Below are 23,790 nucleotides of genomic sequence, written 5' to 3'. Positions count from 1 at the left end.
TGGAAAGAATCTGAATATATTAGAGTTCTGGAAGGTTACAGCCCAAAAGATGTTTTCAATGCAGACAAAAAAAGGATTATTTTTAAAATTTTTGCTGCCATCAAAAACACTGTGCTTCAGAGGGAAACAATGTTATGGAATAACGCTTAGTGAACAATTAAAAAATTAACATTTCCAAAGCCAGCACATGAATAAAAGTGAAAATTCTCCATTTCCCACTATTTGCATTTTCCCGCAATTTACACTTTTTTTCTTGGGTCCCTAGAAAAGTGTAAATAAGGGGTTTTACTGTATAAACTTTTGCAGACCACATTTTAACAACTGCAAATAGGGCAATGGGAGTTGTAGGAATAACGCATCAACTGAAGAAAATTTCAGAACCACAAGCACTAATTTGTTTTCATCGCTTGTGTTCACCCCATTGTTGACTATTGCTCCCCCATCTGATCAACCACTGCCACCCCAAAACTTCTTAACTGTCCTCTCAACTTCTTTTCGTATATAGTGCATGTACCTCAGTACTGACTCTCATCTCATGAGAATATATTTCTTTCGCTTGGCCAATCTTCTCGCACAGCCCGCAGTATAAAAACTTTACACCAGCCTCAATTCCGTCCATCAATTTCCCAATGACCCTTATTATACCATCTCAACACCCTCTTTGTCACTTTCCCAGCCCTTGACACATCTGACTCTTGCAACAGTTTCAACTATCAGTTACAGCACCTTCTCATTTGATTTGTCCCCATTGTTTCATTACATTGTTTCTGTAATTGCTCTCTGTTAATATGTATTCAAAAGGATTAGTATTACATGTAATTAGAAGTCTGCTTGTCAAGCATTAGTTACCGATAGAAGGTCAAGCTAAACTGGAAATTTATGGCATCAAATAGCCTTGGGAGTATTGAACAGCAATTTCCATTTAAAACACTTTTTCCTCCAACATTCCAAGTGCACGTCCAGTTATCATTATTAACATGAACATATGCGCAGTTGAATCACACCTTACATTTCTAATCTATCCAGCCAGAGCAATGGCTCAACCCAATGACACTTACTTGTGTGCGCAGAGTCGGAGGAAGGTTCTGAAAGAATGCAACTGCATCTACGGGGTCATCAGGGTTGGCAGCGGCCGCTGCTTGACGTTGCTGCTCGGCCCGCTGTTGAGCGAGCACTTCTTCTTGAATGTTAGGTGGCAAGGCAGCAAGGAAGTCGGGATTCACTTCAGCAACAGGAACCTCTGCCACAGACTCATCCGCAGCAGACTGAGTTTGAGCTCTCTGTCGCATTTGTTGAAGCCTTCATTTCCCAAAAGAAGATGGGATGTAAATACAATGAAGCATGAGGAGAAAAGTTTAACATAAAACAAGATAAATTAGGAATATAATTACAAATGTCTGATGTAAACTTATTTAACACAAAAAATACTACGCCATTAAGGACACATCCATACGTGGCTTATGTACTGGATAGAGGCACATTTAATGCAAAATAGTGCTAAAATATATCTTATTCATGGAATAACCAGCAGAACACCTTTATGGAGTCACCTTTAAGTTAATACAGTAAATTATTAAAGGTGGAATTAGGAGATACAGCTTCAAATCCTGGTTAAGGCAAATGATTTTTCCTCCATTGTATTTTTAGACTAAAATAAATGGCTACAGAATATGCCAAGCTATTAAGAAATTACTTTCACCAAAAATTAAGGCATCAAGTGACTTCCTTCTGATGCCATACAATAACAATTGTGTAAGCATCTAAAAGAATGAGGCAATGGGAATTATTATTCCAAGGGAATGAATTCTCATTTCATGAGTAACATAACAACTCTTTTGAAAACATCAGGTTGCTGTATGATACAACTAGCTAACTATATTTTTCAGAGCGAATGCAAATACAGTTGAGGACCTCAAATACGGAATCCTGAAACCCGGAAAACCAGAATGGCTCACGGCTTACTTTGCTACACGAGCATCTACGTAGAGGCGTCATAGGTGACCACATGTACACCCTTCATTATGGAAAAATACGAGTGATGTAACAAGTCATCAGCTTCACTCTCCTTGATTATATGACTTAGAGAAATGGAGAATTCGCCTGTCCTACTTTAAATCAAAGAGGAGTTACTGAAAATTGGAAATATCTTTGGGAAGGCCCTCAAGACCAGAAATCCAGAAAAACCAGTAATCCAGAAAAATCAGTAATCCAGAAACCCTTTGGTCCCAAGCTTTCCAGATTTGAGGTCCTCAACTGTATGTATTTCAAAGAAATTACCTGACTTGTTCTGCTACCACTTCTTCTCTCATTTCTTCAGGCAGTGCAGCCAAAAATGATGGATCCACTCCTTCTGGTAAAATTACATTTCCTAAATTCACTCGGATCAATCCAGGCCGCCCACTACCCTCATCTGCTCCTTGGGCTGCTCCGGAATCCAAGACACTTTCCACAGGCACTGAGTCTACGTCCACACCATAGTCGTGTTCCACTGTCACATATCTTGTCAATGCCCTATGCGCTTCCGCAGAGACCCTGTTTGTCCTTCCTGCTCCACTCCTTCAAGGAAATTTCAATGGTATTTATTTCAATGCAACACAAATATGCAAATAATTTAATAATTCACACTAAAGTATGCTAGAAATAAGATGAAAGACCAAGTTTCTTTGGCAACTTCATTTGCTTCTGTAACGTATAAATATGGTAAAACACCTATTGGATCATATGTAAACACTAGTACATCCTGCCAATCCCAGCCTGCCACTTACTACGTGCATTATCAGCAATATATGAATGAAATATTTAGTTGCAAAATGTAATGAACAATATATTACTCACTATGCTAAAGTAACATTTTAAACTGTGAGGGCTGCAATTCTGTCTTGCTCACCCTTGTAAAATATTTTGACCATTTCATTCATGGTTACATACATCCCACAATTTAATTTTTAGAGGAGAACCAAGTTAACTAAAACCCTTAATAATGTGGGTCACCAATGCGATATGGTTTTCATTCCCTAACACTGGTGCACTCATGTTTGTATTCAATTCAATCTAGTTGGTCAAGGAAATAATGGAGAAAATGCTTGAACAAATATCATCAATGTAATACAGTAGAGCCCATACATGGCAAAGTGGAGGGGTTGGGAAGTTTACTTTATTACAACCAAACTTTATTATACGTGGGCCCGCATTCATGAACTTTGAATTGAACTTCAAACCAAGCTAAGTGGAGTAATATTGCGGCAATAATTTCATAAACTAGCATTGGAAAGGAAAAAAATGTCTGAAAACCTGGGGAAAAAACCACCACAAAATCTACCATGAAAACAGCAACCTTTCCCCATTTCAAGGCCTGCTGCCTCCGCCAACTTATAAGGAATACTTCATCAAAGATGCTCAAATGAACGTATCAACACAACTATCTTTTGTGCAGTTAAGATAGCAAACAGGGAAGGGGTTATTTTGTCATCTCGCATTCATATATTCATGGAATTCGTTTGTTTTCAGTGCAAAATTTTCACTGTACTTAAGAATGTGCTTTGGATATATTTTCTCAGACAAGATATGGACCTCATATCTCCAAGGGTCCTCTTTCTGCTTGGACAAGGTCAAACTTGGAGTGGGGATACTGAATTCTTGTAAACGTGCAACATGATTCAGTCTTATATTGATGTAATCAAATGATATAATTAATAAGTTGCTCCCATGATTTCCAATTTCCACCGCGTTGTTTCATGTCTCATGACCAAAGTTTTGCCAGCATCTTCAGGGTCAGACGTGGAGTTTTATGACAAATGGGCCTGTATATGTATGATGAAGTGGTGGTAGTAGCAGTTGTTCCACCACTTTGGCGTATATATACAGGCTCATTTTTCATCAATCTCCAATTCTGACCTGAAGATGTGGGCATTCATCAAATGAAGGGCAAAGTGACAGTCATACTCATTAAAATGAAGAAGAAAGTAGAAGAGAGAAAGTAAAGAATAATAACTGGGATGGAGTGTAAGTCTGATAAATCATAGTAAAAGCAAATGTGTTCTTTCTCAATACACAAAATTGGTTATAACTTAAGATTGAGGCTATTGTGATTATTTATTGTGATACTGGCCTCATCCTATCTTCTTAAAGATTTCATGTTTCCAAATGGTACACACAAAACTCAGCTAACGAATATTCTAAGCATACTTACACTGAATGTCCATTATCACTTAAAATCATGATGTCGTCATCATCATCATCATCATCTTCATCCTCATCGTCATTATCCTCACTACTAAACTGATACTGTGCCCAGTCACGGGCTAAATTCTTGACTCCAAGATCGCAATCCTCAGTCACAGATACCACGTTAACAATCACTGGGCTGCAATCCTCTGGAAGTTGCACAGGAGGCTGACTGGAAAGCCCACTAGAGCTCGCAGACGAGTTTAGAGAAGTATCAATCATTTCCACTCCATCTGAGTCCAAGCTAATGGATTGATCCTGTGCTCCCTGTGAGCTCACATGGGAGTTATTGACTGGCACAGAGGATCGTACCCCATTGGGGGCAATGATGCCAATTATTTGAATGTCATTGTCCTGTACAGGAGGGAAGTATGAGGGGCAGGGAGCCGCAGAGACAGAAGCAGGTGGAGCTGGGCCATCACCAGCACCAAGATCCCTTCCGCCCTGATTCACCTCGTTACTCTCCACATTTTGAGGAAAGTACAGCGAGTCCATGGCTGCAGTTGTGGCATCGCCTGCACCACCAAAGTCGACAGCACCCTGGCTACCTGCAGCACCATCATTTGCTCCTTGAATCGATGGGAAGTACATGGTCATGGTGACACCTGACTGGGAAGTGGAAGGCGTTCCCGATGCACTTGAAGTGTCTCTAAAGGTTCCCAAGTAAACGACATCAGAGTCCTCTGATTCTAGTTCATTAGGACGTGCCTGATCTTGAGCATCAGAATGTGCAGTAGGGATGTCTCGACTCCTCAGGCGCCTCGACATTGGCCCAGCTGTAGCTCGGGTCCTCCTCGATGCATCTGATCCAGAGCGCGACAGTCGGCGGGATGAGCGCACTCGGGAAGAGGGTCCTCCAGTTGTCCTCCTCTCTTCACCTGCCCCTCCCTCACCCTCCACCTCGGAAGCACTTCTGCCAACTCGTGTGCCTGGCCTTGGTCGGGGAAGTGCTTGAGGGCCTTCACCCTCCGTCCTCGTTTCCTCACCCCTCTCCACAACAGTCTCGATGATAAGATCAGAATCGCTCTCACTCCTGTCAGTGGATGCTGGTTCAAGGGTTTCTGCAGGTGTTACTGTTTGAGGATTCTCTGCGAATGAAATAAAATATTTAGTATCAAGACTCCACATAGGACAAGTTCCATTCAACATTATTTTTCTTACATGTATGGCCACCTTATCAAGAGCCTTCAATTTATCTGCTGAATGACAAATTTAATTCCTCTTAATTTCTAGAGAGACTGAACCAGTCATTCTGATGGGTAGCCACTAATCTCACTCTCATGATTCTGTGGTTGTATCCCCAAAATGTTTCCCTACTTATAATTGTCCTTGATGACTCATATTATTTATAAAAATAAATTATTTAGATCAATTAGAAATGCAACTTTTAACAACCTCTATACCTAAAAGTACCACAACTTGACGAAATTATAGGAAGAGCATCCTACTTGTAATTTTTCTGGATAAGGTGAAATGGTGAGAAACTCTTATTTACTGAAAACAACTTCATACAAGATTATGCCTTTTGAAAGAGACAAAAAAAAAACAATTTTAGGAAAAGAAGATACCACATGCAGCTATGCAAAATTGCCATAACATGACTGATACATGAAAAAAAAATTCCCCATTAAAAAACCATTATTCATATGGACTAATATTTCTTAACTGGTTTTAATGTCATATAAGAATTTTTTAATTAAAAACTTCCAAGGAACATGAGTGTAAATGCATTTCCAAACGAGATATCACCAGTTTGCAAATGGCACTGCTGACTCTAGAAATTTTGTGCAAAAAAAAATTGGTAAAAATTTATTTCCTAAAATAATTGAAAATTCTGCTTGTTACTTACTGAAAAAATAGGAAATAATTCACTATCCAGGATGCATTAGAATATCAATATCCAACCAAGCAAATTAGGAATCACTGCTTACATTGTTTACCACGAGAAAAGATTTCCCAGAACCTTAAATTGAATAACTATTTGGCTTCCTGTGACACTGCACAGAGTCAAGGAAAAATTGAAGACTTAAGGAAACTGAATAACAGAGTGGTCTGTGCAGAGGCCTGACAAGCCAAAATTTCATGGTTCATTCTACAAACGAGCCGGCAGGAATTTTCCCATGAGGGTAGAAAGAGAGGTAGGAGGCAATGTTGACAGGTGAAAAATAATGCCTGCTGCCATAGATGAACAAAAGGCTTTGCAGAGTAAGGGTTCTGTACACCCAATTAAGAGTTTACGAAAGGGTTTGATGCTTTTCCTGGTGAACTGATTCGATTAATCTATCCTGAGCTTCCAACTGGATCAAGCTATCCATTTCTGCCATTGTATCAATGACAAACTTTTCCATTCCTAAGGGCTGATTGACAAATGACAATGTGCCCACAAAACGAATGAAAGTATTCCAATGAAACGTCAGTAGATATGGAGAGCTTGACATGGTTAGAAGCCTGAGAAAGATTCAAAGGAAATAAAGGGTATTTTCTGGAATTTTGGATGAATCACATCTGAGTGACAGTGTCGTATAGGTAGGCGAGGGAGTTAGTCACAAATGAGGGATAGCAATAGGGTGGTTTCCTATTTTTTTTAATCGCCTAAATCAAAAGATTATTACTCCTGGGGTACGTATTTCACACTTTTAGATTTTTAAATAACAATATCTATTTATCGCGATACAATGAAAAGTGAAAATTTTCAAGCGTGCAAAAATGCGACAGCAAAGTATGAATGCTGGGATAAGCCCATGTGACGTGTGGCTGCTGCTGTGTGAGGCCGCCTGGGTGCGAGGCTATGAATGCCGCTCTGATGCAGGCTGCTTGCTGCCGAGCACAGCAGTAGCGTAGAGTACCCTGCTAGCAGGTAGCGCTTGGCTTAAATAAGGATTATTAATACCCTATCAAACGAAGAAAACTTTCTGACTATAGGCAATTTTAATAGGTGATTATTAATAGATGTTTCTCTGAGATCTGTGCCTCATGCATGCATTGGTAATCTCAGGCGCTGTATAACTCCTATCTACTCGTATAGCATCTAGGTGCCTGTGATGTCACGTGGAGTGGATGGGTGCCAATCAGGCATCGCATGGGTGCCAATCTGGCCTTCTTCAAATAAGGTTAAAATTGACCATTAACATTTGTCTAAACTGGGATTTCTAAAACCAAAGAATTTGTATATTATGAATATACTAATGGTGGGTAACAAATCGCAATCAAAATGCCTTTCCTTATCTTTGATGAAGCAAACTACCCTACTTGACAAAGGCCATACCTTAATTTAAGATGATTTGAAAGCCACACTAGAGTATAATAATTAAGAATAGTGATCAATTAAGCAAGTGACCTAAATTGAAGGAATTAAGATTTTCAAGCTCTGCAAAATTATAGCTAGACATAAAACCAGTGATTACATAGTACATTTTACTTACCCGCTACAGTTTCTGCCTTAGGAGCATCAGTTTTCTGAGCAGTTGAGTCACTGGAAGCAGCTTCCCGCTTATCTTTCTTCTCAGCCACTTTTTTGCGTTCCATTAACTCTATGTTTCTTTCCTGGTCCATAAAACCTTCCAAAGCACAATAAACAACTGAAATAGGAAAATAATACATATGATACAATTCATGCTTGAATCAGGAAGTCTCCACCATTAATTCTTTAAAAAAAAAAATGCATCACGTAAACATGCTTCTAGGGAGTATGGAGGTAGGTTTTCGAGGAAAAGAATGACTAAGACTGACAGAAGAGATTTGACTATGACTGAAACTATCATTCTCTTCCAAGACAACCCTTTTTCCTCTCTTAAACATTGGAATACAAATGCATCCACCATTAGAAACAAGTTGTATTTCTGTTGAGAATGACAAATGAGGGTTGAAACCTGTTGGGATTAACCAAATAAAAATTAGCACGGAATTTAATAGTTACTAGCTGCTTATTTAGACATCACCTTACTCTCCATGTCATCTCTGAAAGAGAATATCATAAAATAGTCCCGCCATTACCGGTAACTATGAACCTTCAGATCAAAAGTCATGACGACTAAGAGATTTATCTCTTTTTCTTCCCATTATAGCAGACCAGTGGTCGAGCTCCTCCATCCAGGGTTCATTGCAACATTCCATTTTAAATTTCCCAGACTTTTCACTGATTTATCAGTGAAAAGTCTGGGAAATTTTTCACTGGGTTCAAATTTTTTACATTTCCATTACTAACATCAGGTAAAGCAGTCGTTATTAGGGTTTCTATGGAATTTTGAAGCAAGATATGATGTTGTGAGATGAAATCGAGTGGTAGTAATAAGTCATTTAGTACGAGGATCATTCAATAAGTAATTCCCTTTCTTTTTTTCTCTCCAAACATTTATTTTTGAGAGTCAGAATTTGGTGACAATATGCATCAACATGTCTAGCCCATGTCCTATTTTTCTATGAAGTCTCCATTACGTTCTATGGCCTTGCACCAACATTTTGGGGGAGCATGTATTCCCGGGTGGTAAAAGCTTATGCCGTGCAGGTGTAGCTATGCCAAGCGTGGCTGATTTTGGAGCTCTGTTTCTGCATCTCCTGAGGCTGTAACTTTCTTTACCCATTGCCCAACTGTACTCCTACAAATGGCAGCATCACCATACACTGCACACAAACGTTAATGGATGTTCACCATGGTTTCTTTTCCTACACACAAGAATTGAATAACGCTGCTTTCAAATTGAGTCATATTTAGATGCCATTTTGATGCTGTACTACGGTTCTGCCATCTGCTAAAACAGTGTCAAACTTCACTAGGGCAGAGAACAAGCACCAAATGTGAAGCACCGACAAGGAAATTGATCTATGCATACCAATGGCTTTAAGGAAAATGTGGGGCACTACAGTAGACTCTCATTATTACGAACCAAATCATTGGTCCCAATGAAAAGGCCTATCTAAGCTTTAATAAAAGTAACGTTTTTACGAAATTACGAACCTCAGTTCTGGTCCCGGCGGTTACAAAATGAACTTTATTACAAAGTTCCACACATAAGCAAAGGCATTTAGGTGGATATTCACTACACTAAGTTTTAATAATTGTGCCACATTTAAGTTCTTCTCATGTACTGTGCCCAAGAGCGTCAATCTTTCTTCAGTGTACACGCCACATCATATAATAAGCTTCATTCCTGTGAAGTCATGATGACCCACTCATAACCACTCGTAAATTGGACGTAGAGTTAGTACTCTTCCTACTCACATTCGATTCACGAACTTTCAGAGATACAAGCATTCAAAAATTTCAAATTTGGCTCCTTTCGATTTGGCCGATGCTACGCGGTGTGGCACAGAGGGACTCGCACTTTGGGCACAATCTGTACAAAGTATAATTGAATCCGTGTGAATTTAGGAACTGTTCAGCATTACGACCATTCTTCCTTACTGCGGAGAATGATTTTTTTCAGCTCCGGGCTGCGACGAACTACTAGATGAGTTCGTCACAATCATGAGTTAATGCACAATGGTGATGCAGTGTTGCATTCTACAGGATAACCGTACTCCTCCGTTCCTTGCATACTGGATGGCGAGAGTTGTCCGATGTCAGCACAATAGGAGGGACAGAAAACCCTGAGCCAGCACGGTTTGCAGCCAATGACTGTCCCCCAAACTCACCTAACAGCCTCGCCTAGTCATGCAACGTTGTCAAATGCATAAGGAGCACCGAAATAAGCCCGATCCACCAAAGCAAGCCCTTTCTTCGAATCACCAAAACAAGTGATTCTTCCTCTGGGTCCTTCATGCTCGCCGTCCCTTCCGGCTCCTTTCTTCACGGAACCCTTTGCAGGCGTTTCCCTTTCTTACCTGGCAACCCTGCCCCCTACCCCATCCTAGACCATTCTGCCTATAATCGGAAAATTCTCGGTCGCTGGACTGTAGGTTTATCAATTTGAAACAAGATCTTGAAACGCATCTAGTTGGTATATCGGACTTACTGTATTTGGGAAGATATCAACCCTCGATTGTATCATGCCACATTCTTCTGTTGAGAAACTGAAACGAATTTTCCTGTTCATATGTACTTCCACGTAATTTAATTATGTTTATTATATACTGTTTTTTCTTTTTTCGACGATTCCTAAAAGAAACGTTCATACGAACTTTGTTATTACAAACCTCCGGTTTTTCGGTCCCATAAACCTTGTAATAACAAGAGTCTACTGTACTTAATGAACGACCCTCGTAGTAGTAGAAATAATATCAAGTAGAGCAAAGTCAACGCTATACCGTGCCCCCAGACAGGATGGCAGCAAAATATGAACTCGCCACTTCAACGCAGCAATGCTCCACATTCTCAACCATAACTTTCATCTTCTTGCTGTGCCTCTTAAGTTTTCCCCTGACCTATACGAACACTGCACACCTGGGCCCATATCACCACGCCAGGAGACCAAACCCCCCTTTTCCCAACCACCCCATCTACATGCTTCTACTCACTTGTAACACAGTCAGCGGCACTTTCACCATCCAGCATCTTGCTCTCCTCATTCCACCAGTGCAGTGATGTGGGCACATTGCCCAGTGTGGCAGCAAGACTAGGTCCATACAGATAGCCAGATTCATCCTGGAATACATATAGGTTTCAAATAGGCCATTTTCATGAATGATTATATTGTCATGACAATTTGAAATTGATCCCCTTAACAGCACTTACCACAAAATCAATTTGCTCTTCTTCTGGATTAGTGAATATACCAAGACCATTATCCATGACCACCACTCTGGTGTCTCGGAGGCCAGGAAGCAAAGCCTGCCCACTGGACATGGGCAAGTCATGAGCTGTAGGCCCAAGAAGTCTGAAAAAAACCATCAGAGACAGTTGATCAGAGCAAAGAAAACTAACACAGTGTTAGCACACAATTTCTTAAATACATCTTTCACCCAGTTTTATCGCTCTTTGCTGTCATCGCCACCTGGATTGGAAAGCTATAATTGTCGTCAGGCACCGATTTTTGGAATTTGCTACACTAAAAGTAAAAGTAACACTAGAGTAATCACTTAATGCTCTTTAAACATATAATTTCAAGCATAATATTTATTAGTCATCTACAAGAGCTCAAGTTCCATGAAGTGCAGCCCTGATATTGTTGAAGGACAAAATATTACTGCAAATTGAAGTACAACCAACACAATTAGCACGGTAAAATGTGTAATGACTAGATGGAAAGTAAACAATTAATACTAACAATAAGTACTTCAAATAATGGCTACCAACTGAGGCTTACACTGCTGTCAAAACTGATCCTGACAAGATGTTATTACCTGTATAAAGTATTCTTACTCACTCTTTATAAAATGAAATATACCTAATTCACTGAAATTTCTTGAGGATGATTTATCCATTACCTAAATATAATTATCCATTACCTATTTTATATCAATATACACTTCCTCTATGAAGCACTTCATTTAATTCTTCAAAATATTTTGTGCTTTGTAGCACTGGTTGCACAATGACGCTAAGTAGGTATAAATAGTCCATTATTTAATGACACACGAAGGCAATCTATGCCTAAAGACAGGCCTAGAAATTTTCATGAGCATATCATCTCCAATTCTAATAACTTCAACTTCTACATAAGCATTCCTTTGAATTTTCAAGGTCTGGGCTGGTATTATTTACTCTTATATCTTGGCTTAATATTTCCATACCCAAGCAATATTTGGCGACTGGATTTAAGAAAATTGTCGCGTATTTTGAGCACATGACTCACATTCTTTTGAAAATTAGGGCGAATGCATGGTTGCCCAACTGCAGTTTCAATTCCCCACACTAGTGAGCATAAATAATCCAGCCACAGCCAAGGTCATTATACCCTTAGCCACCACTGCAAAGACCTTTGCCGAGTGCTTCTTTTGTTACTGAGTTTACTCAGCCCTTTCACTGAACATTTGGTGCACATACAGTGTTATTATTCATTCATGGGTCCACTTCGTTAGAAACACTTGGAAGTATTTGTTTGCAAAGAGATGACGTTCTTTGTCGTAACCAATAATCTGATCTTACTAGGCCTCTTGCCAATAAAATATAAAATTTATATTTGTCATTAATTATGAACTTCTATTACCGTAAGGTTCTGGGGCAACCAGAGCACTAAAAATATAGAGTTAAGTAAAATAATAAGGCAAGGAAAATAAGAAATGGCAGCAATATTACTCCAATTTCCTGTCCTGCCAGCTGAGAATTCTTCTGATTGGATATTTCAAGTTGCTGTGATTTATTAATACCAAAACATTTCGTTCATCAATTACATATTTAATAATGGAAAAACAAAATTCCACATTTTTCACAGAAATGTAATCAGATCAAACCTAGAGTTTCACAGTTCTGCTGGATAGCCATGTGCACATGAGAGGAGTCATGCATTAGCGATTTCAACAAATTTCTGTGGAAAATACAGAGGTTTGTTCTTCCACAATGAATTTTCAAAGTTTCTACCAAGTAAAACCTGAAGTCATCAGTTTTTTCGTATCCTAGTTCTCATTTAATTTTTTGCAATTATACCATTACAATAAAATCAAGGTGAAAACCTACCTTTGTAATATCACGGGGGCTGGAGGATTAGAATTCCTGGTGCCCATTCTGAGATACTGATATCTACGTGCCCGGTTCCCTCTCTGCTGGTCCCTTGTATTCACAGTATTATCATTCAGATTTCGCCTATTAAAACTGTGAACTGGAGTTGAGGTCTGAGTGACTATTGAAATAAAAAAATGAGCATGTAATACTTTCCAAAATACACTAATTTCATGGTACAGAGTTTTTTTAAACACACTAATAAGTTCAGGTGATGAAAACTTTCCTACACCTCCCAATATAAAATTTTCATGAATCCAACATCCATTATGCCATTTACATTCTGAATTTTTTTCAAATTAACTTGAATCTGAAATTTGATTTAGCAAGAAAACTGGATTTCTTAATTAAAATCCTTTGGGCATAATTTACTCATTAACAGTGGGACACAAGGAGTAATTAATGATTTCTGATTGTTTGAAGAAGAAAACTATCCTTATGTTGATTAATTCTGATGTTTAAGAAAATACACTAACCTATGTCATCAGGGTCTGAATATCGAATCATGAATATGTCTTCTCTCTCACGTTCGAGCCCAGGCATTCGAAAGAAGCCATCACGCTCCAGGTCATCCATGACATCTGCCCTGTATCCATCGTCATCATCTTCATTGTTATCTGAAAAAGAATAACATTAATATGAAAAAAGAAAAATAATTTTAAAAATTGATATCTTGATCAAGGTCTTTTGATGTCCTTGATTGATATTCTGAAAACAAACTTTGTGTCCTTTACCTACAAGGTACAGACAAATAGATAATAATAATAATAAAAGCATATCATTGCGATGAAGTGAGCTACGACAAGTGAGACCCGATCTCTCTCCCTCCTCACCTTCTTCCACCTCGTCATCGTCATCATCGTCGTCCTCCTCTTCCACCTCCTCCTCTTCTTCCTCCTCCTCATCCTCATCGTCGTCATCCTCCACCTCCTCTCGTGAGTGATCCGAGTCGGTGTCACTGCTGTCTGGATCATCATCCTGCCAACAAGCCCACTCCGCATTAGCACTCATCAACACACTGCATTGCACACAACAATGCTCAAACAAGGAGGACTATTCCATGACCATCGTGATGGCAAGGAGGTACATAAAAATATTTTGCTGAACATGCAGGTTAAGCAATTAGTTTTTCCCCCAAAACAATAAAGAACTGTAATGAATGCCGGATGATACTGAACAGTCAAATATCTCCAACCTGCATCTCCTTTTATTTTTTAAAACTTTTTTTGTTTAACTGGTGCCCTAACCCCGCCCTCCTCCTGACAAATGTCTATTGAGACAGCTTGCAGGATAAATGTAGATAATAAAAGTAGCTGTCGACTATACATCATAAAGAGATTGACTGGTTTGACATTAACATACATGAATTCACATTCACTCAGAGATTCTGCATGAATATTAGTCTGGATTGGTTAAGGTAGAGCACATACTGAATTACAGTCTATTTCAAATGATTTGGTGGCTGAGATTTTGGCATTTCATTCACTTCTCAGTAATTTAGTGCAGGAGGATAAATCTGTGGATAACAATAATCAATAAGATCATTGCTACACCCAGGCCCTCTCCCTACTGTGTGGGAGTCAGGCAGAGTTGAAAAAATATGCTTAACTCTCAGCCTCCAACTTATTAGAAATGATATTAATGCAAGCTACGAGATTGACACACACATTCAGGGAGAAGGGGAAAGTCTTTTCCAGGACCACATCGTACATTTTGTGTGTTGTGGCTGAACCAAGGAGTTTCACGCATGCATTAGTTTTTGAGGATTCATTCATTGCTGTTCAGTGCAAATACTAGCAGGAAACATTTCCATCTTGAGCAGGAAGAGATATTATCATAAATAACAGTTTATATCCATTATTGAATGGCTATGAAAGTGTCAGTGCATGAAAGATTATCATTTTCTATGGCCTAGACCACAAAATTCTATCCAGAACTACTTATTATAACGAACACTATGTTACTGGTTGAAGAATGACCACACACTAAGACTCCACACATACTAACCACAGAATATTTCAGCACATGTGTTAAAAGCAGATGGAATAAAGCAGCATACTGGTACTAACACATCAATTGATCAGTTTTATCAAGAGAATCCATACTCGTCTACCTATCAAATTTAGGCTTTATCTTCCAGAAATCACATTCATTCACAATAAACTTTTAATCATTATAGAGGTACCAATAATAATTCCTCACCTGAGTGTCATCCCCCATGAACTCAAGAGCATTTCGATTACGAGAAGGCGGCTCTGATGCTGGCGTTGAAGCATCCACTCTGGCGACCGGAGTCCGTCCCTCAACCACAAGATGTTCAGCAATTACTTGCTCCTCGCCAGCATCCCTGCAAAAACAATGCCACAATGGCATATCATTAACAATAATAGCAATCAATTATTGGTAACCTTTTCCATTCACGTGTCGAGTGATACTCAACACAATGTATCTCACTGCCAACTTGCACGTCAAGTGTCACTTAACACCACTCATAAAAACAAGTTAAGGATTCCTTACGGAGAAATTCTGTTTGAGAGAAAGGGATAAACTTAGGATTAGCCTCCTTTGCACATATATTAACAATAAAAGAGTTTTTGAAATCATACTGCTTCATTAAAATGTGTGTTATGTTCCAACTCTCCTTACCGGTCGAGAATGTGTTCCATGATGTCTTCAAGCCCTGTCTCATCACCTTCTTCCATAGCTTGAGATGTAGTCTGGAAGTCTGAATGGGGCTCTAAACTTTCTCCAGCAGCTGAGATATCATTTTCTGTATTTTCTGCATCTTCCATTGTTTCTTCACCATGGGCCCTGGTATTCTCAGAAGTTGTAGTTCCTGCAATTTATGAGCACATTTAGCTATATCTAATTGGCAATATAAATAACATTCAGGCATGTCCAATGACTTTTTTTTAGAGTGTGTGAATCACTAGCAATTGGAAACATGCCATCGAGATACTCTCTGTACTGCAATGAATTCCTTCAATCGCCAAGTTAACCAAATGCATATGAAAAAATAATAATTGAAAAACAAATGGAAAACTTACTGTAGTGAAATAATCCACAAAGTAAATTTTATTTTTTATACCATCAATAAGTTTTCCCCTTAATAGTATAGCATAACATTTCTTGTTCATCAAAATCATTGCAACTATAAGTCTGCCCCACATTTACAGGAGCCTGAGATTGCATGTGTTTGGGTATTGTGAAAATGAGTGAGTACCAAAAATTGTACATCATTTTCAAGCAAAACTTATTTTTAATGAAGGTTCTCTTTACCATTCTAGTTTTCACTCTGCGTTCTAATTTTCAATTACTGCTTGATATCTTTAAAACTCCTCTTCAACTTGTGAAGTATTTGAATGAAGCATCTTTTTCATGCTATTATGTACTTATCGTAAAAGGCCAATGCTACCCTAAAAAATTACAATGGAAATGAATGAAAATAGTGATAGCAAAATTCATGTGCAACCTTGGAGAGTTCACCACACTCCCCGATTGTCAAAAAGCAGCCAAGTGTGCACACTGTGCTCCCCTACATGACTCTATGCTGGCATTAAATTGTGTATCTTTTGTAATAACTCCTTGCCCTCAAACCAGGTAATATTTCAATTGTGCCTAGCAATTTAATTGGTGCGGTCACATGTATTGTATTGGTTATGATTAGACATGTAATGGCTGGTGAAATACATGTTGCATGCCTGTTTTCAAGGTTATATTCCATCAATGGTGAAAAGGATGACTCCCATTTTCTTTCAAGTTAACTAGCTATGCACTGCTCTGAAGAGATATACCTTGTAATACCAAGCACATACTGTGGCCTTGGTACATAATTGGCCTTGGTACATAATTGGCCTTGCTGTATCCATACGTATTTTGATATGTAAATCATAAGCCTATGCATGGTAAACTTCCAAACATTCATTAAAATACGATTCTCCCTACAGTAAACTCTTGATCATACGAAGTCAGTTGGACCCGAAAATAGGCACTTCGTAATATCGAGTTTTGTAATTTCAAACATTTTTAATAAGTTGCGAAAAAATGTTTGCTTTGTTCCCACCACCCTTTTTCTCTCTATAGTGGCCTTGTTTAACGTTTTCAGTGGTTATTTAAGATAAAATTTCAAAAAAATACTATTTCCTATTGATTTTATGCTGTGAAAGTTTGTTAAAAATCACACAACCCTAAACTTCCCATGATTTATTGTTAAATATCAATGACCTTAGCGCTAAAGAAATTCCTGTCCATTTTAGAAAATATAATCAAATAAAATCTTGGTTTTCATGCTTCTTTCTCTATCGTATTGAAAACTATGCAAAGTATCATTAATACAGAGAAAAGATTTTTTTATGTTAGTCGAACCATTGTCGTAAAATAAGTAGTAGCGTGGAAAGGACAAAGCAAATAACTGATTTATATTGAGTCTGAAGAGAAGAAGAGAGACAATTTTATAATCGCAGCACCTCACACCCGGTAGGTATCAACGGCGTTGATGACGCAAGAGAAGTCTTCGATTGAATCGTTGGCTGAGAGGTAGATGGGACACCTTACCCGGACAGACACCCGAGAAGAGTTTAATTCGATCATCAGTTAGTTTTTTCTTTCTCCCTTCCACGCTAATATATATTTCCGTTTATGGTGCGCCTATGTCTGGAGCTAAAACTAAAAAATCCTTTTTCTATATCAGCGTTACATAGAATCATTACAAATATGGTGAAAATGAAACACAAAAACTAAAGAATGGCAAGATATTGAGGTATAATTTTCAAGAGTTCATAAAACATTTCGCCCTCAATATGGGCTCGTGAGTTAAGTATTATATCATCTGTGATATCCTTGCTATGTTTCCCCACCTAGTCGTTGACAACCACAGTATTTTCCCCCCTCCAAAATGTAATGTTGTCTCTAAAATAATGCTTAAAAATGAAAAATATTTTCTCTATCATTGAGTGGCTTAATGCTCTTCCTTCCTCATATTTCCAACTGTTGATTTGGAGAGTGGTGTCAAGAAGTCGCTTATTTACCAGCAAGAACATTGAAATTCGAGCAATTTTATGGATTTGCAGCATTTTCTTGGTATTAACATAAATTCATACCTGAGTGAGGTCCAACAGTATCTTCCGCCATGCTTTCAGCTGGCTTGGCCTTAGGTTTGGCATTGGAATTAGCAGGAGGTTGGCTCAAAAGGCGAGTCAATGTTTCTAGTGGCTTAAGGACAGCATTCATAGTCGGTGCCATGCTCGGGCTGGACAAATCCAGGTGGCTAGGGATTCGTGCCAAGTCTGTCACAAGCCCTCTCCTCTGCATTATCCTCACCATGTGACTCACATTGCTGCTCCAAATTAAAAAAAAATATAAGATTCAATGTCAATAAGAAGGGCACAGAAGCCTTACATAGTATTACATTAACAAACATAAACAGCAAAATAAATTAAAAATAGCAGAGCAGAGTTAAAATAGGTTCAAATTACCTGTACGGACAGTACTTGAATGATAGAGGAGTGTTAGCCGGAGCAGATGGGCAATTTTCAATCAACGTGGACATTACACCACACAGAAGCTGAATGTGTGCATGCTTCACAGGTGACTCGGGCAGACTGAGAGCTCTCTGAAGGGCACATCGCACCTGGCAGCCAACACAAAGGAAAAGGAGATTTAAAGAACGACGGAAAATACAGGTAAATAACATATTCACGGTTTCAAAAATTAGCTTAGTTTTGATGCAATCAACATCCACATCAAATATGCTTTAACAAATCTAAACAATTTTCAAAACTTTACAACCAGAATAATACTCAAGTATCCAGGAGCATGCTGGGTGGCTTGGTTTTTAAATAACACCAGGGTGCATTTTAAAGAGTATCTCGGGTACTATGAGTGGAAGCCAAGAGTTTTCATGCATCAGCATCCAAAAGCTCAAACCTCATGTAGAGGTTGGCTTTAGTAATTCCTCACTCACTCTTACACTTCCATGGTGACCTACTCCTGCTCGGTGTGTAGCCAAACCAAATTATATTTTTGAAGTGCAGATCTTCGCAGTGGAATAAGAACTTAGTAATGCTCTCGAAGGACATTACCCGCACACCAGCACTCTCAGCTTTACAATTTGCTGACAAGCATCCATCTCCCACAAACCACCTTAGCACCCCAGATATTTTAAATGCACCCGAGGTAATTGTAATTTTTAAAGTTCATTCTACACTACAAGTTACTGACATGTATTTTCACATAAAAGGGGATACATGCCATGTTAGACTTCCAACTGAATACACCATAAGGCACAAATATTCAAGTCACATAAAGAAAATCATTCTCACCTCCTGTACTATTGTGATCTGGCCTTCAATGCATTGATTGCAGGATGCAATCGATGACAAAAGCATTCTGGCCATTGCTGAACATTCCTTGTCTTCTGCATCACTGTCAACTGGAAGGAGCTTATCAATGATGAAGCCCAATGCAGTATATGGCTGCAAGAGGATGATTGATGTTTCAGAAAACTAAAATCAATTACACTTCATTTTCAAGTAAAAGCTGCTCATTCACAGCAATTACCTCTTAAAGATACCAAGTAAAATGAAAAAATATTCATTAAAAAACTGGAGAGAGAACAGACATGATCTAAAAAATAATAAATGACTGCTAATAAGAATTAACTTTTCTTCAACTCACCACCAGGTTTGAAAATTAATTAAAGCTGACATTTTGAGTGTCAACTCATCACCCACTCTCAAGGCTCATTCCAGAAGGTCTTGAAAATGGATGATGAGTTGTAACCTAAAATATTGGCTCATTTTAATTTCCTTAACTGGTGGAAATCCTGAGAAAAGTTCATTTATATTATTCATAGGGAAAGTGCTAAATCATACATTATGATAATAACTTTAGAGAAGACAACATAAGACCAAGCTACCTCAGGGACTAGATCTGTCTGACCCTCGTGGTATCGATGCCTCGTCACTTGTTTAGCACAAGGTGGATAAGAACGCACGATATCTGAAATTATCTTTAAAATTGCCGACTTAGGGAGAAGGGCCTTCTTCTTTTCCTCTTCAGTCATATCATTTGGGTCATCAGGAATTTTGCGCTTCACAGCATACTTCGCTGGTGACACCTTGAAGAACAAATTTATGAATAAGTGCCATGACTAATACAATGTATACAGCTAGACGTACAAGTCAAAAAATAATCATATGCTACTAAATAATTTTAATGGTGGAGTTTCCCAGGTTTTTGGTTTAAAAAGTAATCAAAGAAAAAAAAATAAAGACATCCAACATCCCCAAGCACAAGGAAATTTTATACATTATCCCACAAAAACATATGTAATGCTCAGAACAGACAACTCAAAATAATGTAAAAAAAATGGTTTTTCAAAAACTGTTGGAGGCAAAGTTGACAAGCCTAAAGCAAATGATTCTATAGAGACTGTTGAATATGACTGACAAATACAAAATAAGTTGAGCAGGTGAGAGAGGGGAGCAAAGAGCTCACAGACTACGAGTGAAGTGGACAATTAATAATCAAAAGAATAGCTACCAGTCGAATAATATCACACTGCTTTTCAAAAATGGCCATCATACTAACTCAATAATACTATGGAGGAGAAAAATTCAAACAAAATCAACATCTGAGGAGGTATCATATTTCAAATACTGAAAGAACTTTATCACAGAATGAATGTACTTAAAATAACTTAAGCACAAAGGAGGAAAAATATAACACTACTCAAAATCTTTTCTCCTCAAAACATGAAGTAATTGGCACAACACAATATTATGAGGAATTGCATATGATTTTAGAGCATTTGTGCATGCAAATGAAATTCCTTGGGTAAATTGGGGGGCCCCATAATTTGAAAGAAAGTGCATTACTACTACTGTGACTCAATGAACTGAAATGCACTGCATTTGGCAAATGAACCTACATGTTTCGTGAGTAGAGCCGCCACACATGTAAACATATAATTAATTTAAGTTTGAATTACATCTGGAGATTAAGAATTTTCTGATTTACTTAAGGTCTAGGTTTTAATTTGTTGAGCAATATACATGTGCAATGTATGAGTAATTTACATGCAGACGCATTGATTTGTTTACCCAATAGGGCATGGAACTAAGTAATCTTGGTGCCATTCAGAGAGAACATATTTTAAAAAATAAAAATTTATTTGTGAAAATGGATTTAGCCAATCACTAGCAGGTTGTTTACTACAAGTACTGTACAAGTGTAGAACTCATGCAAACCAGGAAGAGACCATTGAAATATCTATTTTTCGCGATTAAATGAAAAGTGAAAATTTTCAAGCACGCAAAAATGCGATGGCTAAGTATGAATGCTGGGAAAAGCCCGTGTAACGTCATTCTGGTTCCAGATGCCGCTGTGTGAGGCCACCTTGGTTTGAGGTTATGAGCGCCAATACGATGCAGGCTGCTAGCAGAGTACCCTGCTAGCAGGTAATGCTTGGCTTAAGAAGGATTATTAATACCCTATCTAACAAAGGAAACTTTCCGACCTTCGACAATTTTAGTAGGTGATAATTGAGAGATGTTTCCCTCAGCTCTGTGCCTCATGCATGCATTGGTAATCTCAGACGATGTAAAACTCCTGACTACTCGTATAGAATCTAGGTCCCTGTGACGTCACGTGGAGTGGCATCGCATGGGTGCCAATCTGGCCTCTTTCAAATGAGGTTAAAATTGACCATTAACATTGGTCTAAACTGAGATTTCTAAAACCAAATAATTTGTATATTATGAATACACTAATGGTAGGTAACGAATAGTAATCAATGCCTTATGTTTTCTGTGATGAAGGAAACTGCCCTATTATGTCCATACAGCAAGCTGTTATAAAAATATAAATTATCCTACAGAGGTCCTCCAAAGGCCCATTTTTAACTGTGCAATGCCTTAGGCTACTAGCCTCAAAACCCTACATTCTAATGGCTTCATAACAAAACAAATATTTTCATGAAAATTGGAGACAGCGAGAACAGCTCGTCTGATATCTCACATGGACTGACACCTTTGCTAGGCATAGTTTTCTGTGAACCAAATAGAGGGAGCTCATGTCGGGGTAAATACCTCAGGGTTAGATTCCACCGGTGTTGTCGTGGCAGCAGGAGCTGCAGAGTTTCTCCCAAACGCACCACAACTCTCTGTGGGCACAAATGAAGCATTTGCTGGCTGTTGTGGAGTCGAATCCACGACCATGGGCTCCTCATCACGCACAACCAAGGCATCCAGAAGGTCGGCAATCACCTTCTTTGAAACTTCTTCCATGTACGCTACTGGCTGATAAGTTTTAGCAGGCAGAGACTTCACCAGGAGTCGCTCATCGTAATGGCCAAAATCTGCAAAATACATTTATTCAGGGACAGCAAACACTAAAGACAATTCTCACTAATGAAAAACTAATAAAGGCATAAAAATGGTATTCAATGGATCTTGATTTATAACTCCCCTTAGTTTACCAGGTTGAGTGGGAAAAAAATTAATTTTCTCGTGTGGTGAACCTGATTAGTCAGTAAGATCATAGAGACCTAATGGACCTTGCAATTGGGAACAACAGATATTACTTCTTCCCAATCCTTATATTTCTAATTTAACCGGCAGGTCTTGTTTTCTTTATTTAACTATTATGAAAGCCAAAAGAGATTCATAGATGCGTTAACTAGTTAATTACATAACCTGACTGATTACAGTGATTATCCAACGATTTGATCTTTGGATTTTTTTCTCTTTAGTTGAAAAATCTTACAAAATCGTTGGCACAACAAATTATGGTTTCGCTAGTAGTGGGCCCTGGTCGCTTTCATAGCGGCGAGGGCACACCCTATTCTGCCCTTCCATTCTTATCCCTATCCTGAAGGCGTTGACGGGCTCCTATCTCAGTGGCGCCTCTATCCATTTTCCTTCCTTTCCACTCCCCTCCCCGGGTGCACAGGTGTATCAGTTGAATTATTGGGTCCTGGCCCCAGTGCATTGTAACCCTCAGAGGACCCCCTTGGGTCCTGATTCTCTGACTGTAGTGATTACATTGTTTACATTATATATATTGCTAGCTCCTACTGTCAAAATAAGATCACTTGATATGATAAGAGGGTCATTCCATGTCAGTTCACCCAGGCATGGCACCCACCGACTCGGATTTTAATGAAATTTTTGTCACTAGCTACTATCACCTATCTAATAACCCATGTAAAATATTTCCACTCTCACTCTCATAGTTTGCAAGATATGAGGAGTCAAAGTTTGAGATGTTTGCTCAGAAGTGGCGCTAGTGGGAGTCAAATTCCAGAGTGCAGGGCACAGGGTAAAAATTCATAACTCAGAAACCACATAATATATTTGAATGAAATTTTGACCCCTTGTCTATCCAAGTGCATAGCTTCCATAGTAATGTCTTTTATTCCCCTTGCATTGTTATGCTAGCCAAAATGATGTCAACAGTTGTTAATTAACCGATTTTTTTAGCTCAAAAACATTACTTCATATTTTCTGAATTATCACCAAAAGGCAGAGCAGTTAACTCATCCAATTTTTTTTTAAATTGAAGGTTAATATGTGCTCCAATATACTGTGAAATAAAAATGGTGGTGTTTTGACTGCCACTATGAGTATTTCAGGTTTTACTTTTTTTTCTGCCCCCGTGAGAGGGATTTTGGACACATACTGTAAGATAATAAGTATAAGTGTATCCATACCTTCATGAGGATATATTTGAAATATTGGTCAGTAAATCTAAGACCAAACATGTAGTCTAGTGAATGTGGCTCTTGTTCATACAATTTTTTTTAATAACAATACTTGGCTTGTGGCAGCTGAGGGGAAAAGAGTCCAAATGGCTCAGAAATGTGAAATGATGCTTTTTCCTGGAATTTACCCATTTTTCAAGTGTTTAGCATATGGAAAAATTGGTATCAACATACATTAGACTCTTACTGTGCATTAAGAGGATAAATGGAA

The 23,790-nt window shown here is 38.5% G+C and overlaps 1 protein-coding gene across 4 annotated transcripts in view; it reads right to left on the bottom strand.

Moving 5' to 3' along the window:
* Positions 1 to 23,790, bottom strand: part of LOC124171666 (E3 ubiquitin-protein ligase HUWE1) — a 116,959-nt gene that overhangs the window by 28,110 nt on the left and 65,059 nt on the right. For all 4 annotated transcript variants that reach the window (XM_046550896.1, XM_046550895.1, XM_046550899.1 and 1 more), the window contains exons 30-45: positions 21,907 to 22,175; positions 19,734 to 19,934; positions 19,138 to 19,290; positions 18,292 to 18,446; positions 17,917 to 18,152; positions 15,464 to 15,653; positions 15,020 to 15,164; positions 13,651 to 13,795; positions 13,294 to 13,434; positions 12,776 to 12,938; positions 10,895 to 11,036; positions 10,678 to 10,804; positions 7,647 to 7,802; positions 4,190 to 5,312; positions 2,278 to 2,556; positions 1,059 to 1,299 (exon numbers count right to left, since the gene is read on the bottom strand). In XM_046550896.1, coding sequence (XP_046406852.1) covers positions 1,059 to 1,299; positions 2,278 to 2,556; positions 4,190 to 5,312; positions 7,647 to 7,802; positions 10,678 to 10,804; positions 10,895 to 11,036; positions 12,776 to 12,938; positions 13,294 to 13,434; positions 13,651 to 13,795; positions 15,020 to 15,164; positions 15,464 to 15,653; positions 17,917 to 18,152; positions 18,292 to 18,446; positions 19,138 to 19,290; positions 19,734 to 19,934; positions 21,907 to 22,175 — 3,866 coding nt within the window. The remainder of the gene's footprint in view (positions 1 to 1,058; positions 1,300 to 2,277; positions 2,557 to 4,189; positions 5,313 to 7,646; positions 7,803 to 10,677; positions 10,805 to 10,894; positions 11,037 to 12,775; positions 12,939 to 13,293; positions 13,435 to 13,650; positions 13,796 to 15,019; positions 15,165 to 15,463; positions 15,654 to 17,916; positions 18,153 to 18,291; positions 18,447 to 19,137; positions 19,291 to 19,733; positions 19,935 to 21,906; positions 22,176 to 23,790) is intronic.

This window comes from Ischnura elegans, chromosome X, assembly GCF_921293095.1.
Source record: "Ischnura elegans chromosome X, ioIscEleg1.1, whole genome shotgun sequence".
Lineage (NCBI taxonomy): Eukaryota > Metazoa > Arthropoda > Insecta > Odonata > Coenagrionidae > Ischnura > Ischnura elegans.
This window is presented reverse-complemented; position numbering and strand designations above follow the sequence as displayed.